Source organism: Anabrus simplex, chromosome 14 (genome assembly GCF_040414725.1).
Source record: "Anabrus simplex isolate iqAnaSimp1 chromosome 14, ASM4041472v1, whole genome shotgun sequence".
Classification (NCBI taxonomy): domain Eukaryota; kingdom Metazoa; phylum Arthropoda; class Insecta; order Orthoptera; family Tettigoniidae; genus Anabrus; species Anabrus simplex.
The window spans coordinates 42,713,313-42,740,648 of NC_090278.1; the positions used below are offsets into that span (position 1 = coordinate 42,713,313).

General features: G+C 38.8%; 1 protein-coding gene across 4 annotated transcripts in view; it reads right to left on the bottom strand.

Moving 5' to 3' along the window:
- Positions 1-27,336, bottom strand: part of hyd (E3 ubiquitin-protein ligase hyd) — a 544,651-nt gene that overhangs the window by 334,479 nt on the left and 182,836 nt on the right. For all 4 annotated transcript variants that reach the window (XM_067158035.2, XM_067158036.2, XM_067158034.2 and 1 more), the window contains exon 15: positions 27,146-27,265. In XM_067158035.2, the coding sequence (XP_067014136.2) occupies positions 27,146-27,265 (120 nt within the window). The remainder of the gene's footprint in view (positions 1-27,145; positions 27,266-27,336) is intronic.

The window sequence follows — 27,336 nt, forward strand, 5'->3', positions numbered from 1 at the left end:
TAAACTGAAAATGCGAAGATTGCAAAAATAATTTGAACCTCCAATACTTTCAAGTCAGCATTTGACGACTTCCATACGAGAGTAAATTACTTCCGAAGTATTTTAGTCCTTTCAGATACTCCTGGACTAAATTACTACAAGAGTAAAATGTTGAGAACACCATCTTGTAGTATATTACTAGAGAAGTAAATAACGCACGAATATAGGTTAGAATTTACTCTCACATTGCGCATGGAGTAAGCTAAGTAAGCTAAGTTTAGACTTGTTGACTAATGACAATATCGTGCCGTAAATGAGAGGAAAGACATTTCAAATGTGCTTATGGATTACTTAAGATTATATTGACGATCTCGACGCAAAAAACTACGGGAAATGTAATAGTGCATAGGCCTACAGTGAATGAAAGACGATCGCCATGTAATGTGCACACGGAGAGTTTCATGAACGTTTTTCGTCTTAGGAGGAATCCTTTACTTCCCTACTAAATCTACTTGGAGATCACTTACAGCTGAATTCCTGTCTTAATCTTGTTGTATCTCTGAAATTACAGTTGCTGTGTGCCTTACGAGTGTTTCGTACCGGAACATTTCAGTACAGTTGCCGGTGATCTAATTAACGTTTACCGCACAACTGCTGGCCGTATATTTCATCGCGTGGTTAAAGCAGTAGTTGAGGCTGAGAGGGAGATACGTCTGCAAATGATGATTATTGTTCGGAAAATAAAAGGATCAGATAAAAAATTAGATGTATGGCTTTTCACGCGTTTGCTCTATTAACCAGCATTTCGTCTTAGGTCTGACACTAGACACCCCAGCATCAGTGGGTAGGGTCTGACACACCCCACTGACGAGTCTAGTGTCAGACCTAAGACGAAATGCTGGTTAATAGAGCAAACGCCTGAAAAGCCATACATCTGATTTTTGATATGCTCTATTGGTGGAAATATATCTAATTCCCTCCATGGGAATTTAGAATTACCATTTGGAATTGCTAGGCGGGCATTAATTCCATTGTGGAGTTTTATCTCCTGTATGCAGTTATCAGACTGTGCCTCATAAGAGGCTTCTGGTATGTTCACCTGCATACACCCCAGCATCAGTGGGTAGGGTCTGACACACCCCACTCTGACGAGTCTAGTGTCAGACCTAAGATGAAATGCTGGTTAATAGAGCAAACGCCTGAAAAGCCATACATCTGATTTTTGATATGCTCTATTGGTGGAAAAATATCTAATTCCCTCCACGGGAATTTAGAATTTCCATTTGGAATTGCTAGGCGGGCATTAATTCCATTGTGGAGTTTTATCTCCTGTATGCAGTTATCAGACTGTGCCACATAAGAGGCTTCTGGTAAGTTCACCTGCATACACCCCAGCATCAGTGGGTAGGGTCTGACACACCCCACTCTGACGAGTCTAGTGTCAGACGTAAGACGAAATGCTGGTTAATAGAGCAAACGCCTGAAAAGCCATACATCTAATTTTTGATCTGATTTTTGAATGCTCTATTGGTGGAAAAATATCCAATTCCCTCCATGGGAATTTAGAATCACCAAATAAAAGGCAGGTTTCCATACACTGTGGGTGCAATTCCTATTTTTTGCTCTCTCGGTGACAACGGAGAACTTTTCAGAAATAGGAAAAGGTATTTATCTTTTTCTTCAAATTGCTTAACGTCGCACTGGCTCAGATAGGTCTTATTGCAACGATAGGGTAGGAAAGGCCTAGAGATTGGAAAGCGGCCGTGGCATTAAATTACGGACCCAGCATTTGCCTGGTGTGAAAAATGGGAAAATTTCGCTGTGGATGTAGGCGATCTGTATGAAGAAACCACCATCAGTTTTAATTTTTCCTGCGTCTCCATGACTTTCCGCTTTGCTTCCGCCTTCGCTTTTAATTCCTTCCCACTTCCACAGAATCTTAACTTTCTCTTCACTGCGTTTTCCGTCACTCAAAGCATTGAATTCCTCTGTCACGGCTTTCCATGAATTTCCTTTCTTATCCAGCATCTTTATGTTGTGTTTCTTACACCCTATATCCTTTGCATAGACTGTCATTATCTCTATTAACAACCATTTATCTTTTTTGCTTACGTTTTTCCCCAGTTTCCTATAGCACCATAACCTTATCCATTTACATTTACACGAACACAACACTACTCTGCGAGTAACGAACGCTACTTCTATAGTAGTAACTAAAAGAGTAAATTGTACTTCAACTCTCCGACGTTACTTCCGGAGTCAATAACTCCCGTAGTAATTTACTTCTGTAGTATGGACTTCTTTAGTAAATGCTACTTCCGTAGTAATTTACTCCAACAAGGTGTACGCCACCCTAAGTCTGCTTCAAATGATAGCGAATTCTTGAAAGAACATTACAGATGTGTCTCCGACAAGTGGAAGTGGGAACAAAAACTAGTTTCTTGAGGCTGTTTTTAAGAACAAACTCATTACAAGCAGCACTCAGCAGTTGATACAATGGACACAGTGTAACACACTATACCAAGGACAACATGTGTATTCTTTATTCCCCAGTAATAATTAGGAACAAAAACTTGATTAAATATAAGTTTGTATGCTATATCATTTTTCTCATCAAAATTACAGCCCTTTAAGAGCAGTCCCATCCATTATTGTGAAATAATGTTGAAAGTGGATATTACGACACTAAACAGTATTTTATGCAAAATACAAACTACAGTCGAAGTCCGCTATAATGAGTACAGCATATAATGGAACCCCATTATAACGGCAATTTCTTGCTGTCCCTTCAAAATTCCTATATTAAACAGTGTATTGTCCTTCGGTTGCAGCGAGAGCCCTATCACTGACGCATCCGTTATTACGAGTGATTAAGTGTGCGCGAATTTTTTCCGTTGCTGGTATTTATGCACCCCAGCGGTTATGTTGCATACGATCGATTACCTTCGGTATTGTTCCCTCGCTATTTTCACTAGCAAGTTCTCTCATAGACATTCAAAGGCAATGTCTGTGTCGATTAGTAATACCTGTCGACTGCAGTTACGTAACGAAAATTCGAAATGAAAGAGGACATATTTCGTAATAAATGCGTAAATAACGTGTCCGATAACAGTTGTTAACTCATTAAAAACAAAGGCTGACAAAACAATCTCTTAATTGTAATGCAAGATAATGCAACTAAGTAAGAATGGGATACACCTCGAGATATGACAGAGTGCATAACTGATTTCAGAGGTTAGTTTTTATTTTCTCGCGTCTGATTAAATTACAGAACGGCTATTACCATGTGCATTTATAGCGAGAAGATTATAATTTCTCTACTGGCGCTTGAAGCGTGTTTTCATCATACGTATAGAACGGTTAACTTAGGATAGGCGACGCTGTTTGATTAAGAAAACTGGAACATTTGCCACAAAATGTGATCGATCATCTTCGGTACGGTATAGTTTTCGCACTATGTGCACTTGCAAGCTCTCTCGCAGACATTCAAAGGCGATGTTGGAGTCGATTAGTAATATCTGTCGACTGCCGTTCTCCATATTTTCTTGCATCTAGTTAAATTCACACGTAAATTTTTAGCGAGAAGGTATTCATTTCTCTACATGCGTTTCAAACATGTTTTCAAGTTACACATACGGTTAGGTTAGGTAACGCCATAAAAATAAAATAAAAAAATGAAATGTTTGCCACAGAAGCATCTGGAGTGATACCATATTTCTCCAAATCCAAGACTTTTCCCTCAGAATCTCATGTGAAAACTCAAGAGGTGCCTTGCATTCGCAGCCTAACAGTAACGAATACCCCTGGCAACTACCATGGTAACCACGCTGCTTCTTTTCACCCCCACACGTGCACACACAAAACTCATTGACAATAAATGACCACCACCTTATTATATATCGCTAGCTGCGACAACCGGTTGTAGAGTGCCTCTGTGTAGTGTCACTGGATCTCGGGAAATAGTGAAGAGAGAATGAGGTTCTATTAGCCTCTATAAGAACGTTTCACAAATCTGCAGAATGGCATCAAAACATGCGAGCCTTCAAATTCTTAAGGGCCCCATACACGCGCAAACTTAGTCAGAGGTAAGTTTGTGCAAACCAGTCTCTTCAGACATGTCTCTGTGTATACGGCCGATAAGTCTGCCGACGGAAGGTCTGCAGGCAAGTCTCTGTCATTCTGGTGCTGCTTGAATTCAGCCGGAGACTTTGCGACGAAAGCGCTATCTCAGAGTTGCGGCAATAAATGTAAACATGGTAACCCACCAATATAAAAACTGAAATAATTTTTTGCGAGTCTTCTTCGTGCAGAGCGCTACATTATGTCCAAATAACAACTCATCTTCTATACCGACTAATTAATTTCAATCCGTATATATTTTTCACCCATCCGAAGTGCATAATCTTAAGCAGAAAACAGCTGAGCGCGTCATATTCAACCTCCTCGGTAAATAATTATTTAGTCTGAGCGTGTGTGGGCAACTGCATACTTCCGACTTACCTCCCGGAGGCAAGTCTGTGCAGGTAAGTATTCCAGAAGTCTGCGCGAGTATGGGGCCCTTTAGAAAGGCCATGGCTACTCAGTGGCAGAGTTATAATGCGTCTGCTGTACCTGATGATTAGTAAAATTAAGTTTTATAGACAGCAGGAACATTTTAGTGATGGACAGTCGTATTGTAAAGATACGTGGAATAGGTATTGCCGGCAAATTATCAATGGGTTCTCATCGATATTATGACGCCAATTTAAAGTTAACGGTTATTAAACACTCGGAAATGTATAATAATTGTGCAGCCGCAAGAAAATATGACATAGGCCTAACTAAAGCCAATATTTAACGTTAGCGTGAAGACAAAGATAGCTAAAAAATGCGTACTGTAGAAAAAATGCTTTCAGTGGTCCGTAACAAGGATGCTTTAAAGAACTCTAAGATGAAATTGTGAGGCACGTGCATGAAAATCTGAAGGACAGAATGGCCATACCGTGGCGCAATAAACTCATTCGTTGACCAACGTCTGCGATTAGGTCTATACATCGCCTGCCGCTGAAGTTGGCCGAACCCGGCAAGCGAAACGTGCGTGCAGCGGTAGCCGGTTATATCTGACGCTGAGTAGAAGTAACAGTTTTATAGACAGCAGGAGTATTTTTCTTACAGATCATCATATTGTAGAGATGCATGGAATAGGTATTGCCCAAAAATTTTTCAAAGGGTTCTCTTTGGTATTATGATGCCAATTTTAAGTTAGTGGTCATTAAACCCGTGAAAATAAAGAATAATTGTACAAAAAAAAAAAAAAAAAAAAAAAAAAAAGCATAACGAAAGCCAATTTTCGGTGTCTAAAAATGCGTACTGTACAACAAAGGCATTTACATAATTTTACAAAGCACCTTTTGAGCCCGATTCAAATTTTTTGAAGGAAAAAGTGGGGTTCGTCTTGGATTCAGAGAAATACGGTACTATAATTATTTTAGAATGACATTAAACACACGCTTCCACGAAAAATAAACAAGTAATCCATAGTGTTGATATAATCCACGGAAACACAAGTTTTGAACAAACCGATTGCCGTTTCATACCGATTATAGTGTGTTTGGGGATTTACCGACTTTCATATACAAATCGGGTATAACGACAATCTGCCATAGCGAGTACATTTTTCGCTGTAACAGACTTCTTCTTGTTTTCAAAGAACATGTAACTTTAAGTTTTGAACTGTTTCTTTCTTCAAATATGACATGGAGTAGTAGTTCAGTTGTGAGCTCAGTCAGTGCTGTGAAGTGCATGAACTGCTGTGACTATCGGATTAGTTTGCTACAGTGTGGACTGATGGGCAAAGGAGAGAACGTGTAGCTGTGCAACGAGACCTCGTATGTGAATGTAAAACTGTGTAGTGTGCGGCTGCTTTTGAAATACTGTGTACACTGCCTAGGATGCAAGTGTGTGTGACTTTGTGACATGACTGTTTAGCTTGTAAAAATAATCTGTAGTGTTAGAACAAGTGTGAAACTAAGAGAGAGAGAGCGAGAGAGTGCACAGGAACTGTGTAAGCGTGTGTTATGAGTGAAAGTCATGTGTAGTCCTGTGTAGTTTAGTGCTTAGTTAATATATCTTAGTATAGGAGCTTCCAGTCGTGTTAATTTATCTTACTACCACACCAACTCGTCACAATACCTGAAAAAAATACGCATTTGTGTCGATATAAAACATTTTTTGTGTATTTAATAGTAAGTTTTATTCCTTAACACGCTTTCTTTCCTTGTCCCCTGCAGAAACGCCTTAACAAGGTTTTACTGTATACCGTAAACTGCACATTACTTTTGTCTGCGACAGAGTATATGGTGGCCATTCCCTGTGAGAGCTGAAAGAAGGCACTGCTATACAGATGCACACGTTGTAGTTTGTAATATTTTGAACGTTGGTTTTTAAATGACGATCAGTGCGGACAGTCATTATTTTTAAACAACAATGTTCAATCAGTGTTACACTTGAAAGCAATAAAGGGTGAAACTGTTAAAACTTCAATGTTATTTTATTCAGATATATGAACGAAACTCCAGGCATTTGTAGCCATAAATCATTTTTTCTTTTCATAATTTCATGGATTAAAAAAAAAATTTTTCTGGCAACTACTGCGGGTCTAGATATTAAACCGAACATTGTAATATTGATTATGTTATACAGGTGCATTACGTACGCCTAAAAAACAGCAAAACAGGTTACAGTTAATAATAAATCCTATTTCTCCAAATAATTAATGTTATGAAGTGCTATTTTTAATACAATTATTATAAATTGCAAAAATTAATGCCACAATTTCACATCTCTACTTTTAAAGATTTCCTTACAGACAACATGAGTTGTTTTACTCCTGAAGCATGTACTGAACTAAGCGAGATGTTCCGGACACCTGCCTATTAAATCGCTCTTTTCTTCCCATGCGATATTTCAATCATTTCTCCAAATTCACTAAAAAGAATAACTCCTAAATCATACCTGAAAAACCACAGAGTATAGTAAAGGGTACAGAGATAAATAATTTATTTTGATAAGCATTATACGATTAATCTAAAAATATGGTTTGAACTTGCAAGTTTTTTCCCCCTGGAATTATAAAAGCTCTTCTTGAGGCTTACCTTTTACAAATAATGTATACTCTTGAGTACCACCAACACCTTTTTTTTTTTTTTTTTTTGGCAAAAATTGTTTCTGAAAATCAGCCGTGGATAAATTTCAAGCATTTCAAATTGTGATCTCATTCAACATGGTTCCAAATGTGCCTTGGTAAGATAACAGCATCAGTGGCTTCATGTAACGAGACTTGGCAACAGTCAAAGTCTAGCTTTGTCCTTCACTTCTGCGTTAGGTGGTGGAGGTAATGATTATGGTTTTAAGAGGAAGCACAAGTAGACAACCATCCTCTATAACGATAATCAGAGGGGGGGGATCCGACACTTCGAAAAATGAAGGGCATCGGCCAAATAAATACATGGCCCACACAAGCCGTGAAAATTAAATCTACCTAGCTCCTGCAACCGAAGAGTGTAGGGATCAGAAAAGAACAAGAGCTGACCAAGGTAGGTCAGACAGGATAGATGGAAGTGAGGAGCTACGCACAAGTAAGTGGAAGCAATGCCAGGACTCAGGTAAAGGCCCCGTGCTCGACAACCTACAAGTTAAGAGCCTTTGGGGCACACTTCTGCATTACTGAAACCACACAATGTGCCAGCTGATTAATACTTGTTCTCAGTGAAGAAGCAAGAAGCATCAGTGGTAACAAGAGAATTCAAGAAGGTGTTTGCTGCCATTTACTGTGAGTGAGAAACTTAAAAGGTGTGACGGAAGTTGAAACCAACAGAAAACAAAACACCAGCAGAATATACAGTAGTGATGAATAAAGCATTTGAGATTGGAAGAAGACGACGTCGTTAAGAAGTAATTGTGATCGTACAGTTTTCAAAGGACAAAGTGCACAAATTTCTGAAATTAAAGAGCAAATTTATAAATACATGACTAAAATATGTGCACTAGTTTATGTGCATGTACTAAAACGAGGCAATAACATTAATAGAGATTGCAAAGAAACTTAAAAAGGAGGATATTACCACAAGCCGAAAGTGTATCTACTTTGCAATGTCTCGTGCCTACAAAGAAAAGCGGACGCCTTTATCGCCACATTATCTGATCGTGGAAGCAAAATTCCCATTTGCTTTCTCAAATTAGGAATGCTCACCAGAAACCTGAGTATTTTGAAATGTCACTAGACAAATCAATTCACATAAAGGGGTTCTAAACGTGCTGCTTTCAGAACGGGAGGTAACGAAAAGCAACACTGCATGGCACTGTTATGGATGTTAGCTGATGAAGCCAAACTCCCAACATATGTGGAGATTCTTTCATGAACAAAACATATTGGTTTATTTAAATTAACTCTCTTGGTGCCAGACGGTAGTGCGAGCACCCGCCCTTTAAATTGCCAAGGCCGATCAGGTCGGCCTTTAAGAATCCAGTGGGAAGTTGCCAGAGCTGATTACATTGGCCGGCTTAAAATTCTGTGATATACATCATTTTGAGGCAACCTATGGTGACATGCATACTTTTGTTACAACCTGTAGTAAAGGGGCTACACGTTATTGTGTGCCTGACCTTGCTGTGGCAGTTCTAAGAGGGTGTTATAGCTTTCACAAGAGTAGTTTCCTGTGTTTACAAATAACACTAACCGGTCTGTAAGAGATTGTTCCTTGCAGTTAGTGCATTTGTGACAGCAAAATGGCAAATTCTTCCCGTGATATTTTTTTCAGCACGTATTGATGATGATAAATTAACCCATTAATGCCGTTTATATAAATCGTATTGAATGCTGGATAATTTCCAAGAGGAAAAATGTTCTTATTACTATATTATATGCCAAGAATTTTTAGCGTGATCGTACGAACATGCTAGGCTCTAGCGGTGGCTTTCGATTTCATAAAATATCACACGTGTAATGAGCAAGGATTTTATGAGAATATTATCAGGGGTCTCTGTTTTAACATTTTAAAAGTTATTTCTCCTACTCCCACTGCTATTATATGTTGTTTTATGGCATATCTGTGCCCTAACCTTCGTTTCTACATCTCAGTAACGGTGCTCGAAAACATACCTACGGTAGTTGCGAATGTATCAGACTTTTTTTTTTTTGGCTAGTTGCTTCACGTCGCACCGACACAGATAGTTCTTATGGCGATGATGGGACAGGGAAGGGCTAGGAGTGGGAAGCGGCCGTAGCCTTAATTAAGGTACAGCCCCAGCATTTGACTGGTGTGAAAATGGGAAACCACGGAAAACCATTTTCAGGGCTGCCGACAGTGGGTTCGAACCTACTATCTCCCGAATACTGGATACTGGCCGCGCTTAAGCGATTGCTGCTATCGAGCTCGGTCAGATATTTCTATTAGTCCATAATATAGGTAAAAGTACGTTTAGACTAAATAGCCTGCTTTCTTTACACATGTCCTGATTTTTTGCAGAGACATAACTCTTAAGGAAGTCCTCGATATTTTGGAGGCTGATGACAGAGAAGAGGAAACGGTGAAGGGAATATTCATCGAACCGCCTGAAGTGAACATACCATCTGATGATTCAGGTGACGAAGATGGTGGTGGTTTAGTTGACAATCTCACTGCCGTCGACTATCCAGCAAGGCGGAAATGTGTATACAAATAATGTACGTTTGGGAGGATGTGCAACAGATGATACTGAACAAGCAGACACTTCTACCAAGAAGAAGAAAACAAACATTTACTCGTGGAATAAGTGTAACGTACTAAATCAAGAGAGTGTTTTTCCAGAACCCGACTACACGTTGTTTCGTGATAAATCCCCTGTGCAGTGTTTTGAAACTTTCTTTGATGGTGAAGTTATTGAACTGCTGTTGCAAGAATCAAGAAAGTACGCACTTTTTAAAAATTCCCCAGATCCTAATTTCTCGCCAAAGGAAACGAAAGTATTTATTGCTATTCTGTTGCTGTCTGGTTACAACCCTGTTCCCAGTAAACGTTCGTACTGGAAAGCAAGTGAGGACTTGCGCAATGAACTAGTTGTCAATGCTATGCGCAGAGACAGGTTCTTAGATATGTGTAAATTTATTCATTGTGCAGATAGCACCCAGCTAGTTCCCAATGACAAGATGTGGAAATTACGCCCCCTTATGGATCTTCGGAAAAAGCGATTCGTTTCTATGTGCAGGCCTGAGCACAATCTCGATTTCGACGAGTGCATGGTAAAATACTTTGGCAGGCATGGCTGCAAGCAATTCATAAGGGGAAAACCGATACGTTTCGGTTACAAAGTCTGGTGTTTGAGTACATCCTCTGGATACCTTATCAATTTTTGATATTTATCAAGGAAAGAATCCAAAAGGAAACTCTGAATACGAAAAGGCCTAAGGTAAATGTGCAACTCCCATGATGCTGATGTTAGATGAACTGCCAGTGGACATCAAAGTACTGCCGTTCCGCCTTTACTTTGATAACCTGTTCACAAACATGACACTTCTTCAAGAGCTGAAGCGCCGTGGCTACGGAGGGACTGGGACTATCAGAGAGAATAGTGTTCCCAAAGAATGTCCTCTTCCCACAGTAACGGAAACGAAGAAGCAGCCCCGCGGAACATTTGAGATCGCCATACGTGTGGAAGATGGGATTGGAATTGTAAGATGGGTTGACAATTCCGTCGTAACCATTGCATCTACGTGCTACGGCGCAGATCCTGCATCTTCCATTTCACGTTACTCTCATACAGAGAAGAAGAGAGTACGTGTGAGATGTCCCGCTGTTTTCGGGGCATACAATAAGCACATGGGAGGAACGGGCAAAATGGATGAGAACGTCTCCTACTACCGCATAGGCATACGGGGGAAGAAGTGGTGGTGGTCCCTATTTACGTGGATGCTCGATGTTACAGCACATAATGCCTGGCAGCTTATGAAAAGATCACGTGCTGTCATCCCTCAGTTTGACTTTCGCCGCCACGTCGTACAGACGTATCTCAAGGAATACAGGAATCCACCATCTGGGGCAGGACGTGCCATTGGAATGGTTCATCAAGGTCGCACCCCCAATGATATTCGCCTAAATGGCAGAAATCATCTAGTAGCATCTGGCAATCATCGCAGATGTGCTGGAATGAACTGTTTCAGCACTGTACGTACCCAGTGCTTGAAATGCAACGTTGGACTCTGCATTCCTTGGTTTGTTCCTTACCACACAGTTGAATAACGCTAAGAAAAGACAACCAAATCGGTAAACAGTGATGGAGTGATGAACAAATGCTTTTTCTTATGGCTCTGACAGTTTTCATTTCATGGTTTGTTGTACCCATATACTGTATTTTACACAAGTGTTTTTTGTACATGTTGAATTTGTAGAATGTGCTTGTCGCCTATTAAAATAATAATACATTTACAAAGATATTAATGATAAAATGAAATGCTCCCACTCCCGCCTAGCGTGATCATATGGACACTGTCCCTCGCGGGGAAACTACTGGGCAGAAATGCGTAAAACTTCATATACATACTCTAGACACAATCAGAAGCAACATGTATAACAGGCAAAAAAAAAAAAAACCCGGCATTAACGGGTTAATGCAGTACTTGGAACAATGCGAAGTTAACGCGGATGATTTATCGGATAGCGATAGTGAATTTTGTTCAGAGAGTAGCGACAAAAATATACCGTACACACCCACGAAATCACTGCAGCTAAAGAAGATACGTTTAATTGTTTCTAACGAAACTAAAACTACTCTGAATATGGTGGAAGATGAAATTACTGACAACGAAGATAATAATGATGTCTCTGGAGAACATTTTGAAATGTGTCCCAATGAACCCGACAACATTCCTCAATCTCTTGTCTCCTTCAAGGAACTTCTTGGACCTAAACATGCCCCTCCGTCTGATTCTCCGCCCATATCATACTTCAATTTACTTTTCACTTCCTCGCTGCTAAACCTTATAGTCATATATTCCTCTATCATTACGTAAATGCTGGTCCCCGCAGGCCAAGTGTAGCGTGCCTGCCTCTCACCCAAAGATCATGGTTTCGATTCCCACCCAGGTCAACAATTTTCGCCTGGTTCTGAGGGTTGGTTCGAGGTTCACTCACTCTATGTGACCCTAAGTGATTGCAAGTGAGGAGATATCCGAGGTTGAGAAGGCGACCCCGGTCTAGAAAACCAAGAATCATGACCGGGAGGATTCGTCTCACTGACAATGCCTCACCTCGTAAACTGCAGCTCTCCGAACTGAGCAGCGGTCGCTTGGTAGGCCAAAGAAAATCAGGGCTTTAGCGCCATAGATTTCTTAATTACGTATATTCTGTTGTATTGTAAAATACTTTTTCAAATAGATACTAGAACCGAAAACGAGAAAATGGTTTTGCTGGAAACAAAAACTATACTATCAACTATTATTTTTTAATAATTCAGAATTATTTTTATACTATGGTTTCCGCACGTAGAAAATTCCTTGTTAGTATCTGCCATACATCGATACATATACGCAAATTTTATCGGTGAGTAAAATTGTCTTGTTTTTACTAGTGACATATGTTTGAATATTTATTTTTTATGTTTTTATTTTTCTCACTCAAATTAATTATTCTACAGAATTTTATTTAGAAATACATTATACATAATTACATATATTTTGTATCGTAAATGATTTTTTCAAAGTAGATATTGAGAGGGAAAGTGTGAAAATGTTCTTCTCTTCCTAAAAATAAACATTATCGACAACTATAACATCAACAATAATAGGTTATTGATTCTCTATATCACTGCAAACCAGTTGTTTATTCTATATACTCATATGTAGAAAATTTCATGTTGGTATTTGCTATACTCCGGTAGATATACGTGAATTTTAAAATACATGTATTTCCAATGAAAACAGCCTGGCACTTTACAGTAGTAGAGTGGGGGCAGAACTCTGGCCTCTTCCAGCTCATGGTGAGCAGTCAACCAGATCGGCTCCTGGCTCCAAGAGGGTGAAGTTGTTCTCTTTTTTTTTCTTTCAGGTATAATTCTGTTACCATATGTTTTCTTTTTCAGATAGTTTAGAAATGTATTCATTCAAAATTAGTTTTTGCAGACTGAAGAACCTAACAGTTATAAATTAGCTGAGTTGAAATGAAAAAATTACCACATTAGGTGGAATGATGATATGGTTTACAATGGAAACTGTGTTGCAAAATCATGAACTCTTTCCAACTATACATTGTTCGATGGAAAAATTTTATACAAGCAATACAGCTTCTCTCACTACCTAATCACAAATTTGAATGATAGACTCACAGTCACATCCCTTGACACAGAACTCAATACGTAGAATACACCTTTCTATTTTCATATGTTACAGATCTCCATGCATGGTATAGACCACCTAAGGTCTACCTCCAGTTTATTCTGGCTAGTAAAGTTTTAATGCTGATAAGATAAGAATGGTATATCCTTGAAGCTGAAGACCTGTTCCATCTTTCTATGAATGTACAAGTCCAAATAACTTATTTTTCTTCTTTTCTCTTGGAGCAATTCCAGAACTAACTGCAGTTCTTATGCTGATGATACAAACATTATCAATAATCCTGACCCTATGTGTATAGAAACTGCAACAAATACAGTCCTGTCCAGGTTAGAATCATGGCTCAGGAAAAACAAATTAACATTGAACCTAAAAAATACCCAATACAAGGAAATTCAAGGAATCCAAACTCCCATGACAAAACTGCAAAAAACACAACCTTATATTAAATGCAAATGCAATTGAAAATACATTGACCACAACATTTTTAGGTGTCCATATAGATGAAAAATTAAAATGGGATTGTCATATTAAAAAAATACGGAATTCTCTTGAGTTCTGTCTGTTTTGCCTTAAGGATTCTGTCTAATAGATGTAGTGAAGAATACGTCAAAATAGCATATTTTGGATATTTCCATTCAGTCATCACTTATGTTACTGGTCTCTGGCGCTCGTTACAAATCAAATCTTGATATTTTTCGAATACAGAAATGAGCTATCAGAATTATATTGAGACGTAACAGGTTACATCATTGCAGACCATTATTTAAGAGACTAAGGTACTCCCAGTACCAAGCATATACATCACGCAATGCATTCTACACATGAAAAAAAAAGTAAAAATAATAATACTGATCACTTCAGAAAGAATTTTGACAATCACAATTAGCAGAGGCAAACAAGAAATAATATTTTTATTGAGCATAAGAGTAAAACCATTGCCTTGAGACATGTAGACTCTGGTGGAATCAGACTGTGTAATAAGCTTCCAAATAAGATTAAAGATATTAGTCTTGATAGTTCATTTACCGCAGCTCGAAAAAATCTCCTGCTTAGTAGCTGCTTCTATAGTACACAAGAATACAAGATGAAGTGCTCGTAATGATGCTATTACTAATTAATTTGTAAATGTTCTTAATATCTAGTACGGTATATAGCCTTAAAATATATTAATGTCACATTGATTATGTATGTATTATTAACACCACACTCATAAATTTATTTTGTCTTGTAAATATTGGTTAATGTTACTTAGTATTTTAAAAATTAAGATATGCTGTCCTAACATTGAGGTATTTGGTGTTTCTGTTTTTCCTTTTTCTCCCTTTTCAAAATGTTCACTATTGTGCATATATTATTGTTAGTATTAAGAAATCACATGGCAACTCCTATACTGTTGGCGTATTTCAAAATATGTAATTGTACAGTCCATGGAAGCTACATAAATGAATGTATGACGTGGGCAATGCTATTAAATTCCCGTGTTATTTTTTCCCATGTGTCCTTTTGTTTTAATTTTGCACCAACAGTCTTTTTGCATTCGCTAACGCTTCGGTACTTGGTATTTAAAGATAAAAATTTCATTGTTCCGTATTGAAATTATTGATGTTAAAAATTAAATAACTGGAAAGGAGGTTCAACCTATTCAATACTCAAAAGAAAGAAACGTAGCAATCACATTTCTATGTTCACTATTCACTATTTCTATGTGATTGCTACGTTTCTTTCTTTTGAGTATTGAATAGGTTGAACCTCCTTTCCAGTTATTTAATTTTTAACATCGGTACTTGGTAGCTAATTCAATAAGTAAGGTTTTTTTCTAAGGTAGAAAAATCCGTGCCCCTATTTCTCTTCTGAAATCCCATTTTTCAATCACCGTAATCAGTTCTATCAGGATGACAAAAGAATAATATCTACCACAGAACTGAGGAAGAACACAAAATACTGCACAAGAAATAAAATAACCACGTAAGAAGTGTGTTCGTAATCTCTGACTTTTAGACATTCTCCTTGATTGGTACGGCGAGGGTTAATACGGTGTTAGTTAACCCTCTGCCGAAATACGCAACTCTTAAGAATTAGTTAAAATATTAACCCTAAGTTATCAAACCCAGGGTTAGAGTATATTTAACCTATGTTGATGAAACCGGGCCTCAGTCTATGAAAACGACTTCACGAATAAATATATCTAAAAACTACCTTAAAAAACCAACCACTTAACTCCAAAGGTTTCTGTTTTCTTCATCCACACACATCATGTGGAATTGTTTGGAAAGAAGGTTGGAAAGAGACAAATGGTTGTAAGTTGCTGCCCTCTTTTTTTTTTCCCCCAAGGTATAATTCTGTTACATGTTCACTTTTTCAGGTAGTTTCTGTATGCATTTATTCATAAAATAGTTTTGAAAAACTGAAGTGCTTAACAGTTATAAATTAACTGAGTCAAAACTGAAAAGAAATGGCATCAACAGGGAGGCAAAATCTAACGCAAGCCAGAGAGAATAAGACCGCACAATGCACGAGAGTTACTAATGGTGAAACATATATGTGGCCCCTTTCTTATGCACTAATCCTCTCAATAACCTGGGACTTGTGCTAAATTACAATCTCAAACTTTTCTGAACAAAGTGGCCATTATACTTCTGTCTAAAATATAATAGGTCTCTACTTCATTGTGTAAGGAATAAAATAATATAAAATCAATGATTGAAATCTAGATTCATTTGAATCTCCACTTTAAATGTTTAAAAATATGATCTATAATACTGTAATAACAATGAATTTTCAACTAAATTACCTCTGTCAGCCAGATAGCAAGGCATTTAACTGGTCCGCGTCACTGAGGGGGTTAAGAGAATTTATCTGCAAAAGTTTTAGTGATGCATGGGCTCCCTCGAGCTGACTTTGTAGGACTGAACTTCAAATACTACTGTTGTTTATATAGAAAGTTGTCTGGCTCAGACTAAATGGTCTGTGTACCGACCTTTGGTTCAGAGTGTTCTGGGTTGTTTCCTTGCAGGACTGAGGATTTTGATGGGGTATGGTTAATTTCTCTGGCTCAAGGACTGGATATTAGTGTTGGACTTAATATACTTTTCTTCATCTACATACAACGCATCTACTACCAAGTACCACAGAAACATGCAACAGTTAATACATCCCTGCTCATAGGTTTACATTCAGGAAGGGCGTTTAACTATAAAACTGGACAAACACTCGTCTTTGCCTACCCCAATACACTAGAAAAAAGGTCAGAAAGATGATTAATACAGCATGACAAAGAAAAAAAGTGAAAATTGAACTTTTAAAACATATTGCAATAGCCAAGGAAATTTCAGATACAACACAAGGAAACCCAACTGTAAGTCTCTGACCTGACTGAGATTTGGTACGACGCCTTCAGTACGAAGGCTTTATTCAGCCGTACCAAAATTAGACGCCATAATTTATTAAGCACCCATCTTGGAGTGTCCGAGTTTGCTCATTTAAACACTGCGCAGACAGGAGAGAGCGGCGGGAAACATGTATTGGGGGAGGGGGAGTAATATGTAGGAGAAAGAATGAGTCAGAGTGTGACTGCCAACTTCACGCCGAATATGGCACAATAAAGCATTTCTACTGAAGTCATACCAAAAGTCAATCAGATCGTAGACTTACAGATGGAGGGATTTCCTTGCCAGAAACATTTGTTAAATTCATAGATTGAAATTCTGTTCTTCAAATATAAACTAGGCCACCATAACTCAATTGGTAGAAAAACCGACATGAAATCTGGAGGTCGAGTTTGGATCCCACTGGTGTCAGATTGGCCACATTTGCTCTGTAGATAACCCTTAAATGCACAGCATTGCACATGTGCAAAGGGGAATTTACTTGCTTGTTGTATCTGCTTTATGATTTTACGAGTGTGCATTTATGGGCATTTACTTCTACGTAACAAACAAACTCGCTCCAGGTCGCTACAGTACGGTAGAAGTCCGCTATAGCGAGTACGGTACATAACAAGAACCCCATTATACCGAAAATATTTTCCTGTCCCTTCAAAATTCCTATATTAAACTGTGTATTATCCTTCAGTTACAGCGAGAGCCCTATCACTGACGCATCTGTTATTACGAGCGATTAAGCACGCAATTTTTTCCGTCATCGATATTTACGCACCCCAACGATTATGTTGAATGCAATCGATTATCTTCGGTATCGTTTCCTCGCTATGTCCACTAGCGAGTTCTCTCGTCGACATTCTAAGGCGATGTTGGAGTCGCTTATTAATAACATACCCAACGACTGCTATTCTCTAAAGAAAAATTGAAATGAAAGAGGATAACAAGTTTTCATAAGAAATGAGTAAATAACGTGTCCGATAGCAGTTGTTAACTCATTAAAAATAACAGCTGAAGTAAACATTCTCCTAATTTTAATGTTATTTACTGAAATTAAGTCAGAATGTGATACACCTCAAGATATGGCAGAGTACATCACTGATTTCAGAGAATAGTTCATATTTTCTCGCGTCTAGTTAAATTTCGGAAAGGCTATTCACATGTAAATTTTTAGCGAGGTTAACTAATTTCTCTGCATGCGTTTCAAATGTTTTTTCATGACATGTATACGTTTAGGTTAGGTGACGCCATTTGAAGAAGGAAACTCTGGAGTGAAACCGTACTTTTCCAAATCCAAGACTATGTTTTTTCCCCTCAGAATCTCATGCGAAAAATCAAGGAATGTCTTGCATTCGCGGTCTGACAGTCATGAATACCACTGGCAACTCTCGCAGTAACCATGCTGCTTCTTTTCAACCCCGCACATGCATGCACACACAAAATTCATTGACAAACGACCGCCTCTTTATTATACATCGCTAGCCATGACAACTGGTTGTACAGTGCCTGTGTGTAACGTCACCGGATCTCTGGAAATAGTGAAGAGAGAATAACATTCTATTAGCATCTATTTAAAAAAAAAAAAAAAAAGTTTCTCTATTCAGCAGAATGGAATCAAAACATGCTGCGAGCCTTCGAATTCTTAGAAAGGCCAAGACTACTCAGTGCTAGAATTATAACACGTCTACTGTACCCGACTCTTAGTAAAATTAAGTTTTATAGACAGCATGAATATTTTCATAGTGGATAGTCGTAAAGATACATGGAACATATATTGCAGGCAAATTTTCGATGGGTTCTCGTCGATATTATGATGCCAATTTTAAGCTAGTGGTTATTAAACACTCGGAAATGTATAATAATATTATGCACCCGCATGAAAATATGGTATAGGGCTAACTAAAGCCAATATTTGGCGTCAGCGTGAAGACAAAGATACAAAAAAAGCATTCAGTGGTTCACAACAAGGACACTTTAAAGAAGTCGAAAATGAAATTGTGAGGTATGTGCACGAAAAACGCAAGGGTGACGACACCATACCATGGCACAATAAACTTGTTCGTTGACCTTCAACGTCCGCGATTAAGCCTATACAACGCTAGCTGCTGAAGTTGGCCGAACCCGGCAAGCGAGACGCTCGTGTAGCGGTAGCCGGTTATATATGACTCCGAGTAAAAGTACCGTAACAGTTTTATAGACAGCAAGAATATTTTCCTGATGGATTGCCATATTGTAGAGACGCATGGAATAGGCATTGCCGGTAAATTTTCAACGGGTTCTCTTTTAGGTATTACGATGCCAATTTTAAGTTAATGGTCGTTAAACCCACGGAAATAAAGAATTGTGGAGCCACAAAAAGAAAAAAAATGCGGCATAACGAAAACCAATGTTCGGCGTCTAAAAATAGTATAAAAACGCATAATGTTCAACAAAGGTACACGTATGATTTTACAAAGCACTTTTTGAGCTCGATTTAAATTTTTTTGAAGGAAAAATGGGGTTCGTCTTGGATTCGGATAAATACAGAACTGTAATTTTTTCGGAATGAAATTAAACATACACTTTCATGTAGTATCGGATTTCGAGAAATAAACAAGTAAGTCGTAGTGTGGATATCATCTGCGGAAACGCAAGTTTTGAACAAACTGATTGCCGTTTCATACTGATTTTAATGTGCATGGGGGGGTTTTCTGACTTCTATACAAAAATCTGATATAACGACAATCCGCTATAACGTGTAAATTTTCCGCTGTTGTGAATTCTCGCTATAACGGACTTCTACTGTATATAAAAATTAGCAGCCTTTTATTTTAAGATTATTTCCTGCTAATTAACTGGAGTTAAGTATACACCTTAGACAATTAAGGTAAAACAATGAAGATGTTGTTTATCTCTGAGAATTTATGGGCAGCGATATCCCTAAGATAATGTGGCAGTAGGTACAGTAATTGTAGTGTTTTGCATATACCGGTAAGTAAAAAAATTGAAAGAATGGAATAGTGAATTTTCACAACCGCATTGTAATAAAAACAGACTTTCAACCTATTAGGTCGTGTTATGTACATTTAAAGAGATGTTAACTTCTTGTTTGAGTCATCAGTCCATAGACTGGTTTGATGCAGCCCTCCATGCCACCCTATCCTGTGCTAACCTTTTCATTTCTACGTAACTATTGCATCCTACATCTGCTCTAATTTGCTTGTCATATTCATACCTTGGTCTACCCCTACCGTTCTTACCACCTACACTTCCTTCAAAAAACAACTGAACAAGTCCTGGGTGTCTTACGATGTGTCCTATCATTCTATCTATTCTTCTCGTCAAATTTAGCCAAATCGATCTCCTCTTGCCAATTCGATTCAGTATCTCTTCATTCGTGATTCGATCTATCCATCTCACCTTCAGCATTCTTCTGTAACACCACATTTCAAAAGCTTCTATTCTCTTTCTTTCTGAGCTTGTTATCGTCCATGTTTCACTTCCATACAATGCCACGCTCCACACAAAAGTCTTCAAAAACATCTTTCTAATTCCGATATCAATGTTTGAAGTGAGCAAATTTCTTTTCTTAAGAAAGCTCTTCCTTGCTTGCGCTAGTCTACACTTTATGTCCTTCTTACTTCTGCCATCGTTAGTTATTTTACTACCTAAGTAACAATATTCATCTACTTTCTTTAAGACTTCATTTCCTAATCTAATATTTCCTGCATCACCTGCCTTCGTTTGACTGCACTCCATTACTTTTGTTTTGGACTTATTTATTTTCATCTTGTACTCCTTACCCAAGACTTCATCCATACCATTCAGCAATTTCTCGAGATCTTCTGCACTCTCAGATAAAATAACAATATCATCGGCAAATCTCAAGGTTTTGATTTCCTCTCCTTGGACTGTGATTCCATTTCCAAATTTCTCTTTGATTTCCTTTACTGCATGTTCTATGTAAACATTGAAAAGGAGAGGGGACAAACTGCAGCCTTGCCTCACTCCTTTCTGGATTGCTGCTTCTTTTTCAAAGCCCTCGATTCTTATCACTGCAGACTGATTTTTATACAGATTGTAGATAATTCTTCGTTCTCGGTATCTGATCTCAATCATCTTCAGAATCTTAAATAGCTTGGCCCAATCAACATTATCGAATGCCTTTTCTAGATCTACGAATGCCATGTACGTGGGCTTGTCCTTCTTGATTCGATCCTCTAAGATCAGACGTAAAGTCAGGATTGCTTCACGTGTTCCTACACTTCTTCTGAAGCCAAATTGATCTTCTCCCAACTCAGCTTCAATTTGTTTTTCCATTCTTCTGTAAATAATACGTGTTAAAATTTTGCAGGCATGAGATACTAAACTAATGGTGCGGTAGTTTTCACACCTGTCAGCACCGGCTTTCTTGGGAATAGGTATAACAACATTCTTCTGAAAATCGGATGGGACTTCTCCTGTCACATACATCTTACACACTAAATGAAATAACCTTGCCATGCTGGTTTCTCCTAAGGCAGTCAGTAATTCAGAGGGAATGTCATCAATTGCAGGTGCCTTGTTCCTATTGAGGTCACTCTCAGCTCTGTCAAACTCTGACCTCAAAATTGGGTCTCCCATTTCATCAGCATTAACAGCCTCTTCATGTTCCAGAACCAAATTATCTACATCTTATACCTTGATACAACTGTTGGATATGCTCCTGCCATCTTTCTGCTTTGTCTTCTTTCCCTAGAAGTGGCTTTCCATCTGAGCTCTTAATATTCATACACCTAGATTTCCTTTCTCCAACGGTTTCCTCGATTTTCCTGTATGCAGCATCTACCTTTCCCAGGACCATACAGCCTTCAACATCCTTGCACTTCTCCTTCAGCCATTCTTCCTTACCTACCTTGCACTTTCTATCCACTTGATTCTTTAATCGCCTGTATTCTTTTCTGCCCTCTTCATTTCTAGCATTTTTGCATTTTCGTCGTTCATCAATCAGGTCTAGTATCTCCTGAGTTATCCACTGATTCTTAGTTGATCTTTTCTTCCTTCCTAACATTTCTTCAGCAGCCCTACTGACTTCATTTTTCATGACTCTCCACTCTTCCTCTATAGTGTTTCCTTCAGCCTTTTCATTTAGTCCTTCTGCAACATGTTCCTTGAAGCAATCCCTCACACTCTTTTCTTTCAACTTGTCTAGATCCCATCTTTTTGCATTCTTTCCTTTCTTCAATTTCTTCAACTTCAGATGGCATTTCATGACCAACAAGTTGTGGTCAGAGTCGACGTCTGCTTCTGGGAAAGTTTTGCAATCCAACACCTGGTTTCTGAATCTCTGCCTAATCATAATGAAGTCTATTTGATACCTTCCAGTGTCTCCAGGTCTCGTCCACGTATACAGCCGTCGTTTGTGGTGTTTGAACCAAGTATTAGGAAGCACGAAATTATGATCAGTGCAGAATTCAACCAGCCGACTTCCTCTTTCGTTCCTTTGTCCCAATCCAAATTCTCCTACTGTACTACCTTCTCTTCCTTGGCCTATCACTGCATTCCAGTCTCCCATCACAATTAGATTCTCGTCACCTTTTACATATTGTATTAAATCTTCTTCTATCTCCTCACATATTCTTTCGATTTCTTCATCCTCCGCTGAACTAGTAGGCATATAGACCTGCACTATTGTGGTGGGCATTGGTTTAACGTCTATCTTGACGACAATAATTCTTTCACTATGTTGGTCGTAGTAGCTTACCCGCTGCCCTATTTTCTTATTCATTATTAAACCAACTCCTGCATTTCCCCTGTTTGATTTTGTGTTGATAATTCGGTAGTCGCCTGACCAAAAATCTTGTTCTTCCTGCCAACATACTTCACTTATACCAACTACATCTAACTTTAGCCTATCCATCTCCCTTTTCAGATTCTCTAACCTACCACAACGATTCAAACTTCTAACATTCTACGCTCCGACTCGCAGAATGTCAGTATCCATCTCCCTGATGATCGCCCCCTGTCGTGTAGTCCCCACCCGGAGATCCGAATGGGGGACTAGTTTACCTCCGGAACAGAACAAAAATGGCCAACCGGACTCCAGTGGGATCCGAATCCACAACCTCCCGATTTCACGTTGGTTGCTCTACCAATTGAGCTATGGTGGCCTAGGCCATCTTTGTTCTGTTGGAAATGATCTAAGCTACAGGTCTGGCACTACTACCATCACACTGTAGAGTACATTTAAGTTGCCCGTTGAGGGCCAAGTCAATGAATATTTTCACGACTGCATTGTAATCAAAACCGACTTTCAACCTATTAGGTCGTGTCACGTACATTAGTATGTGTTGAAGAGATATTAAGTACAAAAAATGGCCAACCGAATACCAGTGGCATCCGAACCCACAACCTCCCAATTTAGCATCGGTTACTCTATCAAAAATTCAAAACTTGTAACATTTTTACCGATCCAAATAAATTGTAAAATAAGTATTTATTTTGTGAAATAATTCTTTATTTCTGGTAATAATGTACAGTAGAACTTCGATAATTCGAAATCGGTTAATTCAAAATCCCGCCTAATTCGAAGAAACTCTAGTTCCCGGAAACATGAGATACAGTCTTGCATGTTATTTCAATTGTTTAATTCGAAATACGGATAATTCGTAATTCGAAGTACGTCGACCCTATTACCGAAATTCAGACTTTTAATTCAAAACTGCTTTTACATTTTAAAACAATAGTATGTTACAGAGTAATTTCAACTCGGAATTTATCCGCGTCATAATAGAATGCGTGTTGCGGAACGTGGAGGTGTAGCTTTCCGCACTTACACTCACTTCGGTGGGTCTACAGTGCGCTTCATGATTGCTAAGTTGAATGAAATCGGAATTCAACCTTTTAAGGAACGCCGTAATGTAATATCACGCAACAGGCAGTCAGAGTTGCCAACTTAGCTTTTTCCCCGCTAAATCTAGCTTATTTAATTCATCGTTTAGCGGCAAAAGAACAATATTCCCGCTGTAGCTTTTTCCTCACTAAATCGAGCTTATTTCATCCAACGTGCTGCAAGTGACGTGGCACTGTAGATCCCGCAGTATGAACAAAGACTCTCTCTCTCTCTCTCTCTCTCTCTCTCTCTCTCCCGCCTCCCTATGTTCCCTTTTTGTATGACGTGGAAGCAACAACGAAACTAGCTATGATCACCTAGTCATGCTGAATGACACACCACTGATCCAGCGGGAGCATGGAGTGTGACTTTATGATGTAATATTATGGCATCCCTTCTCTTCCTTCAGTTTTACTATCGCCTGATGACCTCGCTAAAGTTCCTTACATGTGCCAGGCTCCTCACTTTCATCTATCATATCCCACCTGCCTTAATCAACTCCTTGTTCTTTTCCAACCCCGCCGGTATTAAGGCGACCTAGGGAGTCTTTCACTTTTGCGCCCTTTGTGGCACTCGTCCTTCTTTGGGGATGCCTTCATTTTTCGAAGTACTGGAACCCTTCTATTTTCCCCTCTGATTAGTGTGAATAGAGGGTGGTTGTCTAGTTGTACTTCCTGTTAAAACAATAATCACCACGACCTGGACCTGTCAAGAATAGCTCAGTGTACACTTTTAAATGTTTGCGGTTACAGTAGGTTTCGCCGGCCCCGTGGTGTAGGGCAAGCGTGCCAGCCTCTCGCCCGGAGGCCCCGGGTTCGATTCGCGGCCAGGTCAGGGATTTTTCTCTCGACCTGAGGGCTGATTCGAGGTCCATTCAGCCTACGTGATTAAAATTGAGGAGCTATCTGACGGTGAGATGGCGGCCCCGGTCTCGAAAGCCCAGAATAACGACCGAGAGGATGCGTCGTGCTGACCACACGGCCCCTCGTAATCTGCAGGCCTTCGGCTGGGAAGGCCAAGAGTCCTTTTCAAGGGCGTTAAGTGCCGTGGGGTTTGGTTTGGGGGTCTGGTTATAGTAGTTTGCTACTTTAGCAGAACAAAGAGGAATTACATTCCCTACGCGATGAGCAGTGCTATAAATATTTGGCGTCTTTTTAGACTTTTTCTAGTTCCCATTTAGCTTTTTCTAGCTTATATTCGATGATGATCTAGCTTATTAAATGAAAATTGAGTTGGCAACACTGCAGGCAGTGTGCGGGGAAAAAAGAATCCGCGAACACTGGCGATACCGACAGTTGACGAACAAACGTGGCTCATATAATAAATTCGTAGCCACCGAACAATATTTTCATTGCCGGTGAAACTGCATTGCTTTATTTTAATGCGAGCCCAAACGGTCTTATGGTTTTAAAGAAGAAATTGCCAGCTGGGAAATCGTACAAGTGTGAGGTATGGGGGTCATAGTAGTGCGTTGCAATGCACATGGAAGCGAGGTACTTTATCCCTACGTCATAGGAAAGTTCGATAAGCCACAATGTTTTAAGAGCGTCGGGCACTTTCCATGCCAGTACAAAGCATTTATAATAAAAATGCAAACAGTACAGAAATTAATAAAATAATACATTTGCACAGGGAAACTGGCATAATTTATCCTCGTCTTTGAATTGTGCGATTTTTTTCTTTCGTTGCGTGAGGTTATGTTTGTCAGTGATTTATCCAAGTGCATTATTTGAACATTGTAAATGCACCTTGTTGGATACATTTCGGAAATAGTTTTTTCCATGGCATTTGGAAGGTTTAAACTCTGAATCGAGGTGATTGCATGTATTAATGGATCTTACAATACTTTGTGACGCGGCAAGTGTTTACATTTCTGAAGTACGAGAAAAGTGCCATGGCGGGAAATCATACAAGGATAGTGTCATAGAAAAGTTCGATTTTAAGGGCATCGGTTACTTTCTGTGTAAATATAAGGCACCTAAATGCATACAGTATAGTAATCCAATTAATAAAGCACTTGCACATGGGAGACAGCATAGATTTCTCCTCGTCTTTGAATCGTGCTTTTTTTCCTTTCTTTCGTTGCGTGAGGTTATGTTTAGCAGTCAGATATCCGAGTGCATTATTTGAATTCTGTAAATGCACCTTCTTGGATACATTTTGGAAATAGTTCTTTTTTCATGGCATTTGAACGGTATAAACCTTAGAATATTTTGTAACACGGCAAGGGTTGGTACTCCTGAATTGCGAATTGGCGGTTAATTCGAAATCACGTAATTCGAAGTCCGATTTTTGAGTCCCAACAACTTCGAATTAACGAGGTTTTACTGTATTACTTTTGGAATGAAAAAAGGAATTAATAAACTAGGCATTTAAGGGGTTAACACAACCTAACAGGTTGAAAGTTGATTTTGATTACTACAGAAGTAGTTGCGAGCACTGGTCTGTCAACAGAACATAAAAAAATATTATCAGTTCCATTCTGCTGGCAGTACTACAGGAACCAACGAAGGTCCTCCCGGCATCTCTCCCTTACAAAAAGGAGTATCACTGAAAGTTTTGCGGATAGTATATATTTACCTGTTTGGTTTACAGATGTAAAAACTAAATTCAAGATCAGTTTAAAAGTCAGTAGCTGAATAGTTTTCTGAAGTACATAACTTAACTACCCTATGGTGTATTGTTATTTGTACCAAGTACGAAAATACATTCATACTAATTTTGTACTTAAATAATCTTCACAGGATTGTGTAGATGCTGGGAATGCAACATTTGCAGGCATGTTTCCCTTATTCACTTTATTTCTCAGGCCAGCCATGTCTCATAGCAAACACCCTGATGAAAGTTCAGTTTCACTGAAAAGGTTTCAGAGAAGGAGTGTTTCACTCATCTTTTTCCTGTTCTGTCTGTACAACATTCATCACAGTCCATCATAATCTCCCTAGTGTGTGCTTAGATGAAGTGTGGCTTTCCGATCTGTAGCCACTTGTCTTTAATTGCTACTTTATACATGTGTTGCTAAAAGAATGCTATTGATACAATGGATATTCTTGAATAAACAGACATTGGAAGAATTCCAACATACGAATAATAATAATAATAATAATAATAATAATAATAATAATAATAATAATAATAATAATAATCGCATGGCCTCAGCTACCGTGTGCAGACATTTCGATTTGACGCCACCTGGCTGTCTGCTCGTCAATTTCGACGTTCCGTTTTACTCTAGGTCCGAATACAAGAGTTCCATTCATCAGAATACATCCAACATACAAATGTAAAGGCTTAATACGTAAATGAAAAATCAGCCTACAAAACAAAAGACAGAACCAGAGGCAAGGGTGAGCAGGCATGAAACCTTTACCTTCCACTAATCAAAATAGGTATTTATGACCTGTTTAGAGGTCAAAATGTATTCTTTCCAACATAATACAACTATGAATTTATATAATCCACACATACTGATGCAACATTTGATATAAAAACAGTCTGGCTACAGAGAAGATGCAGAAATTCCATAAGCCTTCCATACCCATGCATATTTCCATTACAGGCCTCATCACCAAAATCTAAAATGACTGAACTCACCCTCAGTTCCTTCCTTATTTGAAGTAGGTCCACACATGGTCACGCAAGCATGGAATACATTCCGGTTACCATCACAACGTTCACTTAAAACAGCTTGAAGAGGACTTCCAGGACCAAGTTCTGTACATTAAACAGAAAATGCAAGAATTACTACATTCACCCTTGAAACTAATACAAAGTACAAAAGTTCG